General features: G+C 52.9%; 1 protein-coding gene across 1 annotated transcript in view; it reads right to left on the bottom strand.

Moving 5' to 3' along the window:
- The window catches only part of VPS53 (VPS53 subunit of GARP complex), a gene marked incomplete at its 5' end in the record, with an annotated part of 64843 nt that continues 55388 nt past the window's right edge, over nt 1–9455 (bottom strand). The window contains 3 exons of the mRNA XM_084272971.1: nt 1–2554; nt 2846–2950; nt 5948–6085. Coding sequence (XP_084129097.1) covers nt 2384–2554; nt 2846–2950; nt 5948–6085 — 414 coding nt within the window. The 3' untranslated portion in view covers nt 1–2383. The remainder of the gene's footprint in view (nt 2555–2845; nt 2951–5947; nt 6086–9455) is intronic.

Below are 9455 nucleotides of genomic sequence, written 5' to 3'. Positions count from 1 at the left end.
TAACCATTTAATTCGTCTTAGTGTCACGCCCCGACATACAGCCAGAGTTACAGCTCGGCCAAAACCCACAGAAAGTGGCATTTTATACAGAAAAAAACATCAAATCATCCTTTATTCCCCAGAGAGTAAACCCCAAGCAGGAAATACCTGTGCACGGACACAGATCTGATGAACACCCATGAGCCAGAGGGATGAAACCCTTGTGTCAGAAGTACAGAACCACAGACTTGCTCTCTGAAAGTGGCACCCCAACTCTCAGACCCGCAGCGTCCTCTGAAGGCTGAAACCACAAACTCATTCGTCCTTTTATTCCCCCTGGTTTCCAGCATGGAACATGGAGATGAAATGGGGGAGAAAAACACGCACAGTAACTTGATCACCATCTTCAGCCGTTCATAAATTAGAGTCATCCAAAGGCAAAGAGCAATTAATTGGAAATAAATTATTCACACCCCCCAGGAATAATGAATCTCTGCAAATCCACGTTCCCTCCTCCCAGCTACTGTGTCTGGTCCCAAGGGAAGCATCCCCCCCACACACAGGGAGATAACCTGTGCCTGGGGAACAGCTGTTTGCAATCCCCACCTGCGTTCAACCCAGGTTCCTTCACCTGCTGTGAAACCCGGACAAGGAATCCGTGAAGGGACATGACTTGGGAAGCTCCGTGCAACTGGAGTGACAAGAGCGTGCCATCCCTCCCCACGGGCACGGTTACTACAGCTCTGCGATGGACATCACCACCACAGCTCTCCACAGCCACACACAAAGCCTGGGGATCCCAGCACATGCATCCCAAAGGGCCGGTGCGAGCATAACTTCCCTCCCCAGCCCTGAGGAAGCTCTGGGATGGACTGGTTGGAGCTCATCTTCCCACTGTGTCTGATCTACAATCCCTAGAGAGCACAGCTCCTGACAGGCACAGTCCTAAGGCCCCATCCTGACCTGCTGAGGAGCACAGTCCTCCCAAGCAGGTATCTGACAGCACAATTGCTCCTCAACGGCCAAACTGGTACAGGACCTTCTTTTTCCAAGACGATTCTGAGTTAACATAAAGCAGGCACAACTGGTCAGTTTGCCTGTAAATCCATGTGGGATTCAGTTGTTCATGACTGGGCATGTGCCTCCTAACTCCCCCAAGAAGGGTACAGAGGAAGTTGGGAAGCCTGGCGTTGCTAACGGGGAGGTGATGTCTCCCCACACGGAGACTCCTCAGGGAAGCCCACACAATGGGCAGGGCACAGACATCCACCGCCCCCAGTCCTGCTCCACAATGACTCTGTGGCTGTGTTACCTGAAATATTTCACCTCTCATTCTCCTCCTCTCTGCACTGCTGCAAGCTGAAGCTTGGAGGAAGAGGAGGAGAAGCTCCTCAAAGTCTGAAGCTGGATTAAGCATCCCATCTCAGGCAGAGACCCAGGCTCCCTATGAAGGCCAGCATTCCCAGCATCGCCCCTTGCAGGGCAGGGAAAGTGCCAAAGGGGCACACCCCTGCTCGGGACGTGCTGGCTGGCACGAGAACCAGGGGCTGGTGCTGTTTGACACCTGCTCCATGAAGGGCCCTTTGTGGAGCGAGGGCGAGATGCGGTACGGGAACTCCCATCAGGGACAGCGGGCGAGTCCAGCACATGCAAGAGAAATAACAAGCAGCTGGAGAGGGACGTCTAAGTTTGGCCTTTGAGCTCCAGCAGCCACCAAGGCTTCTTGGCAGCAGGTTTGCCAATGCAGAAGGCATTAATTCAGCCCTTTCCTCCTGTTCTGGAAAGCATCTGCCTTGCTGTTTTACTGGTTGTTCATGCACGCCTGTGCTGGAGCAGGGGAGGAATCTGCTTTGGGGTTCTCTCACGGGCATCTCGTTCGTTCAGTGGAGCTGCAGGTCCCTGGATCTGAGCTGTTCATGGGTTGGGCTGGGGTTTTTTTGATGGTGGTGGTGGTTTGGGGCTGGTTGCCCCACCAGCAATAAATAATGAAACAGAGTGAGCAGTAACACTGAGCTCTCAGGCAAAGTCCTCAGTGCTGCAGCAGGAGCTCAGCCAGGCTGAAGGTTGGAACATCAAGTGCATCACAGCCAGATACTCTCTGAATCCACTTAAACTCTTTTCATAGCTGCTCACCTCCAGATACCTTTGTTTTCTTCACCACATGGACCCAGCAACCACCTGGGATTCACTCCTGCTCAGCTGTCTAAGAGCACCTTGGTCGGGTTCTCCCTCAGTCTGAACGGAGACTGTTATGATGGTGAAGAGATCACAGGTCATGGGAGTGATGGGACTGGGAGTGATGGGACACGGATTTTTCAGCAGCACACTGTAAGTTCTAAGTCTGCTGAGCTTTGCTCCCAGTCACTGCAACTAGTCCTCAGCAACAGAGTTCCCTTCTGCTCACTTAGAGTCTTTTTTTGATGAGTTTCTCCAGTTTCCGGATCCGAGAGGATTCCTGCTCGGGCGTGGGAGTGCTCAGAGACAGGGAGCCGGCGTTCTCCACGCCGGAGGGGGGAGCCGGGAGGCGCTGGCGGAAGAGATCCAGCATGCTGCTTTGCTCACTCCTCTTCAGCCCCTGTGGGAGCAAGGAACAGGGAAGGGAGACAGTCAGACTGAATTCACTGCCCCGGTGAATGATCCTGAGACAACTGAGCTCAGCCTCAGGAGCCAGAGCAGCTACCAGCATGCTAAGGGACCGGGAAAGCTGTTCCTCAGTGGCAACTCTACACCCTGTCAGAGTACAGAGGATACGCTTCCCTTCGAGTTCCCACTCCCAAACCCCTCTGTTTCTACTGGGAAAAAAGTCACAGATGGTCTCAATGTGCCCCTAGCAGATAAGCACAAACACATCAGGACTGGTTCTAACCTTCATGTCTAGGATCTTCTGGAAAGTGTCCGTGCTGCAGTCAGCGAGGAGCTTGATGTAATTGTCGACAAACACAACTGGGGGCTCGTGTGGAGCCATAACCACCTGCCAAGGCAAGAAAGAAAAGGGATCAGACAAATTCTATGAGTGCTCACTCAACTCAGGCACACAAGGGACAGCAGGACTGGCTTCTCCCAAAATAAAATGCTTAAAGAGAAAGCAAGAGGCTATATGTGCTGCCAATACCGAGAGGTAAAGGTGAGGGAAAAGCAGCATGGGGAAATACAGGGTCTCTTCCCACAGCATCAGCGTGCCTGGGGCTGCAGGACTTGGTCTGTATGGCTGGCAGGCACCGGCACCTTGGCAAAGCTGGAGATTTATCTTGTTGCATGGGGAAGAGCAAACAGGGAGTCGCTTCAGGGAGGAAAGTGACACTGGGTTGTAGGGGACACACACACTCAGCAAGTCCCCAGCAGACTGGGCAGCTTTGCTGTGGCCCAGGTCTGCTCTTCAGCTGTGCAGCCTCCTCAGTGCCTCCTGCCTGGAGCAGAGCTGAGCCAGTGAGTCACAGGGGAAGCTGACAGCACCCAGCACTTGCTCCCTCCATCCCCAGGATGGTGTGGCTCAGGACAATTTGCTCTGGGGTCCTCCTGCTTCTGACACAGAACCTGATGGGTGAGCAGTGCCACACGAAGCCGCTCTGTCCTTTGGGAGCAGCTCCTCCTGTACGGCTTCTCCAGGGAGCTGGGGATGGAGCACGCGAACTCTGCGCTGACGTCTGCCCCACAGCTCACACCCTCTTCGGCCCAGCAACGGTCAAGGCAGGAAAAAATGAATTAAAATGGCCTTGAAGGTGGAAAGGTGATTACTCCTTGTTATTTTTCCCTTAGATAAGCAGCAAGCTCCACAGAGAACACGTCTTTTGATAACGCTGGGCAGCAAACCCACCTTTCTGGGGAAGTGCCCATGTGTGCAAACGCGTGTGGGAACATGTGCCTGCACGTAGGGCAGAAACAGCACAGCACCAGGCTCCTCCCTGTCTCCAAAACCACTTCCATATGTTTCCATTGACCCAGCTCACCCCACACTGTATTCTGTCACCGAGATGTTTCTTTCTTTCCCCGCGCTTCAGACCAATGAAACATCATAGCCGTGTACACACTTATAAATCCTTAATTTACAGCCCTTGTAAAACTCTTCTTGCCAAGATGAAAAGCTGGAACTTCAGCCAGCGTAGCCAGAGAAGAAAGGAAACAGCTCTGAGGGACATGCACACCCTGACGCCCTCCTCCCCACTTGCATCCGTGCTTTGTAGGGCTTAACAGAGTGAGTTTGTGTTTGTGCTGTCTACAGGCTCCAGATTAGCTGTGCTGTATCAGCCTGGCACACTCCTGTGCTGTACACAGGGGTGGCATCACTCTGAACCATCTTGTACAGGGGAGAGGAGCCCTGAAAGCACCGAAGAGTGCGTTGGCCTGTGCTTCCCATGGGATGGAGCAGTCCTTAGGGAAAAGTCTCTTTCATGTACAACGTGGAAAGAGCAAAGTCTGAGCACTGATAAAGCAACAACGCACAAGGTAAATGCATGTCCAGAGGCCAGTCAGCTCGGGGCTCCTGCGAGGAAACCCTCCGGCTGAAGTGCTGGTGGTTCAGTGGGAGCCCATTTCCCTCTCCCAAATCCAAGAGGTGGGTGCTGACACCAGCCCCACACACTGTGTGGGTTACCTAGGTGCACAGCAGTCCATCAGCAAACCTCCTCCAGCCGACCACTCAACCCAGCACCTCTGACTACATGGGCCCTGTTTAATATAAATCTGCTCTGTGGGGTGCTGAGCACTGGGAGCCTCTGTCACCACTTCCCTACTAGTGACACCCACACCAGCAAGCCCTCACTTGGGGCCAGAAGCACTTGATGCAGCAGCAGGACAGGCACCAGAGGTCCCCAAAAGCAGTCACACTGCTGGAGCAGCAGCACCCCAAGGCACTGCTTGCTCTGCTTCAGTCTCCATCCAGAGGAAGCCAGCGTGATGTGAGGGCAGACAAGTGACCTCCGCTCCTTCTGACTCAGGTACCAGCTCCGGTCCACGTGTGCCAGCACCATCCTGCCCTGCCCCTGTCTGCAGCACCATGGCAGCTTTTCAGCAGGTCGTTTTGAAGGGCGTTTCGACTCACTTCAGTGTCCCTACTCCCATCACAGTCACCTCACTCCCAGAGTGTGGAACTACAGGGCTGATCGGCTGAATTTGGGATGCAAATGCAGCCATGATTTTACCTTGGGCACGGGTGCTGAGCAGCAGGCAAGCACGGAGAGCTCAGGCTCCGCATCCCCACTGTGCCTGTGGTGTATGGGAGGCTCTGGCTGGCAGCTCCCTGTCCTGCCTGACCCCAGAGCTCCCACTGATTCACTCACAGGGACATCTTCACAGCGTTGCTGGTAAGCAGAGGACAATCCCATCACCCAGGAGGGTACCACCACACCGCTCCCATGGCTTCTCCCAGGATTAAACCTAACCTCTCCCTCCAGCAACAGCAGGGAAAGGGAGCTTGCTGTGCTTGTTACTTTTTACGAAGACAACACACTGCTTTTGGGTCATTTTCCAGGCACCAGGTCTGGAAAATGAAAAAGGACTCTGGTGAATACAGTAACCCAGACATGTTTGCACTGGCTGTTACACTAGACAGTAAACAGGTGACTCAAGCACAGCTTGGCTCCCCTGCGTGGTGCAGTCTGCACCGGGGCCCCGAGTAACCCGAACTGGAGGGTTTGCCCTGCGGCAGACACTTAGGGACGCTAGCTCTGGTTCTCACAAGGTCCTGGAGGAATCCGGTGCCCTGACTCTCCTCATAAGCAGAACTTGAGCCCACTGTTACCTTGAAAAACAAGGATGAAAACTCAAAATGGGATGTTAAAAGAGCGTGGGGGCAAAACCAAACCGAATAAGCCAGTTCTGGAGAACAGCTGGCAGCGCACCCGGATAAGCTCGCGTGCATTCACGTGCGATTGCGGATTGCCGCGCTCAAAGGAAGGGCCCCCTGGAATTCACTCACTCCCATTCCCAGTCCAACAGTCTGGCTGGCAGGTTATCAAAAGTCTTGAGTTACCTTCAGGATCATTTCAGCCCGAGTCATGCCTTTCACCACTATCTTTGTGTAGCTGGCAGGAGCCTTCCTCACCACTTGGGACCCGATGGAGGGCAGATCCAGGAGAACCATCTTCAAAGAGTGAGTGTCCAGCAGCAGCTGCAATAGTTAATCACACCCCGTTACTCAGGTCCTTTTACCAACCTCCATTAGCTTCTATAATCCAACATCCTTAAAAGTTTAACGCTTCCTACACTGGAAAAAACCCTCTGGGAATTGGACTGCAGGAACAGGAGGGACTGAGCCACATAACGACACTTCAAGGAGATCGCCCATGGCCATGTCCTGGCATCGTTGGTTGATTTTAACAGTGCTGATGATGCTCTGCTGACTTGGAACAACTTACAGCAGCTCAACATCTGGCACACGAGGTGTGGATTCCCAGTCCTCTTCCCCTTGACAGTGTAAAGTGAAACAATCTCTGTTACCCGGAGCCGGACCACCATTTAGATCCCGAGGTCAGATGAATTTAACACCCTGCTTCCTCCTGCATCCCACCACCCACAGCCTTGGGGTTTCTGCATTTACTCAACCACTTGATTGTCTTTTTTTTGCCTTTAAAAAGAAAACTGCAAGGCAATCCAGCCATGCTGAGAGCCGCTCGCTATCCCCTGCTCACTGGGACACTGGAGCTCACAGCCCGTACGTTGGTTTTTTATAAGACCGGTGGGTAAATAAGCAGCAGCCACAAAATCTAACCCAGACAGACAAGCACTGTCTGATGACAAAATGCTGTGGGCTGGGGTTTACCAGAGCAAAATTACCCCAAATATCACCCTGTCCTGATTGCATGAGGTGTGTGAAGAGGTGAGACATGATCAGTGAAGGCCAGAGATCTGAAATCAAGCTAGATGAAGAGGAGCGAGATTTATTTAAAAGGGCTCCCAGGAGCAGGTGGAAGTTTGTGCTGGATGCACAAACTATGGGCCCCATGGACACCCCCCAACTGTCACCAGGAACAAGATGATGGTCCATGGCCTGGCTTTCAGCACATATGGGAATTCAGCTCAAACACTAAAGGCTGAGCTGAGGAGGAAGGGCAGCAGGTTGGAATCTGGGCTCTGTTATCCACAGCAGAGTATCACTGCCGTGTGCTGCATCAGTCAGGTCCTGGGGAGGCAGAAAGCCACAGCAGGAACCAGCAGCTCTCCACACACCCCAGAGCTGCTGGAGTCTATGAGGGATCCACCGAAGGAAGATTTCTCCCACCTAAACTCTCCCAGGTCTAACAGGAGCTTTGGGCACTCCACAGCCTTTCCCACAGACACAGCGCTCACAGGCTCTGTCCCTTCCCCAATTCCCCCCACCCCCCAAGATGCATTCCAGGTCCCTGGCATCCCTTACTCCCTGCCAAAGCTCGCTGAGACACAGAATTGTTATTAAGTCAGACGCACCAACCCAGAAAAAGCAAACCCCACAGGTCCCGTTCCATGCACTGAACACGTCTGTGAACACCACCCTGGTGACAGATTTCAATCGTGAATCCTAGCAAACAGTCAGAAAAGCTGTGCTTGGGGCCAGGAAAGTGCATTCCACAGCCACACTGGCCCCAGGGGACAGAAAACAGTGTGGAAAAACCTGGCTGTGGGTGACCAGGGGGTGTTCAAAAGATGCGAAGGCAGAGACAGAGGAGACCAGGTTCTGAAGACATCTACACATCTAACCCCAGGAGGGTATGTCCCACTTAAAATGAGATAGATTCACTGGGAATCAGGGTAATAAAACCCTCCCAGTTTGCTTTAGAGAACCAAATTGGCCTGTTATCCCAACAGAGTAACATTCAAACCTTTTAACATCAGACAACCCCACTGGCAACTGGTTAATCCCTTCAGATGCCTATTTAAAAACCCCTTCATTTAGTCACTCTTGGGTTATTGCTCATGGCACAGGACGAGCAGGAACCACACTTCACTCGTCTGCTTTTCATTAAGCAAGAGAAAGGTTTTGATGCAAAGCTCCTGTTTTCATTCCACTCAGAACCCACCTTTGATGCCACAAACCAAAGCAGCTTTTAAGGCCCCGGTTTGAAGTTCGCAGCGGTTCCATCAGGGACAATTTTGCCCTTTTTTGTTTTGGGGTGGTTTTTGCATTAGCCCAAGGGGAGCAGCTGAGAGCCTGCCCCATCCAAACCTCCCCTTGGCAGAGCAGCAGGGTCCCAGCCTACAGGCAGGGTGGGAGATGGAGGGTCACAGCCCCCAGCTGCACCCACAGTCTCAAGGTAAGAAATACCCTGCGCTGCCCAGCTGCTCAGCTTGGTGATGGGGGCTCTGGATGAGGAGCAGCGTTTCAATAGCAACATATAAATTAACTCAAGAGGCAATAATTCAATGTCCTTCCTCCCCTGAGACTGTGTGTCACCATCTCATGGTACCTACAGCTCTCAAAGCACAACAGGGGGAGTCCTGAGCCCCAGATGTTGGGTGGTCCCATCCCTGGGTCTCAGTTACTGAGTTGCAGAGGTGGAGATGGATCCTCCTCTCTGCACAGCAGCATTTTGAGGTGTGTTTGCACTGCCTGAGGGAGCAGGGTGTGCAGAGCATGGATGCAGGAAAGGAACCACCCCGACTCAAGGCACAGCAGCATCTCCCCCCTCACAGGATTACAAACACCCACCAACCTCAGGGCTTCTCTAGCAATTCTGGGGATGGAACAGAGAAAACACCACACTACACCTCCACAACCCCATCCTTCCACCATGGATCTGAGGAGAGGGAAGACTTACAGCCCCCCCATACCCAGCAGGCAAACCGGAGGAGGTGAACTGCTATTTGTGCTCGCTGGAGCTCAGCCAGGACACAGGCTGTAGCAAAACTGCCACCAACCTGTGGAGCTGCCTTGGGCTCCCACGGCTTCGTTTCCTCAGAGAGGAAGGAGCCAGCACCTGGGAGCTGTGCACACAGTCCCTGTGAGGATCCAGCATGGGAGCTGGCACGCCGCCATCGTGGGCATGCCGCGCCAAGCGCCGTCGTCAGCGGGTCTACGCGTGGAAGGCGTAGGAACCAACCTGCTCTTGGCACACACACTTGTCACGGGAGACTAAGAGCTCTGTGTGATATCTTCAATGCTTAAATTAAAAACTCTTGGTGTTTAAACCTTGAGAGCTGAGAAACTGCTGGGACACCTGGGGTTTTGGGAGGGGGGGGTTGGGATTTGGTGGTTTTTATGGTTTTGGGGTTTTTGTGTGTGTATGTTTTTCTGTCTTAATGTTTCCTGTGGTCTCACTTCCCATCCAAATAATTCTTCCTACATCAATTCCTTTTAAAGGAGCAGACATACGTAGGAGTAAAGGATTAAAGCTATTACAGCACAGGCCCCCTTCACCACCCACCCACACCCCTGGCACTTTCTGAAGTGGAAGGAAGGGGAAGCACGTCTCATCTGGCAACTATGGGCTGACCATGACCCAGCTCTTTGGAGAGGCTTGACTTTAACCCCAGGAGAAGGCACAGCAGAAGGAGATTTGAGAAAG

The sequence above is a fragment of the Gallinula chloropus genome (assembly GCF_964237585.1).
Source record: "Gallinula chloropus genome assembly, chromosome: 19".
NCBI classification, from domain to species: domain Eukaryota; kingdom Metazoa; phylum Chordata; class Aves; order Gruiformes; family Rallidae; genus Gallinula; species Gallinula chloropus.
The sequence above is the reverse complement of the archived record's forward strand: the minus strand, read 5'-3'. Positions and strand labels throughout refer to the sequence as shown.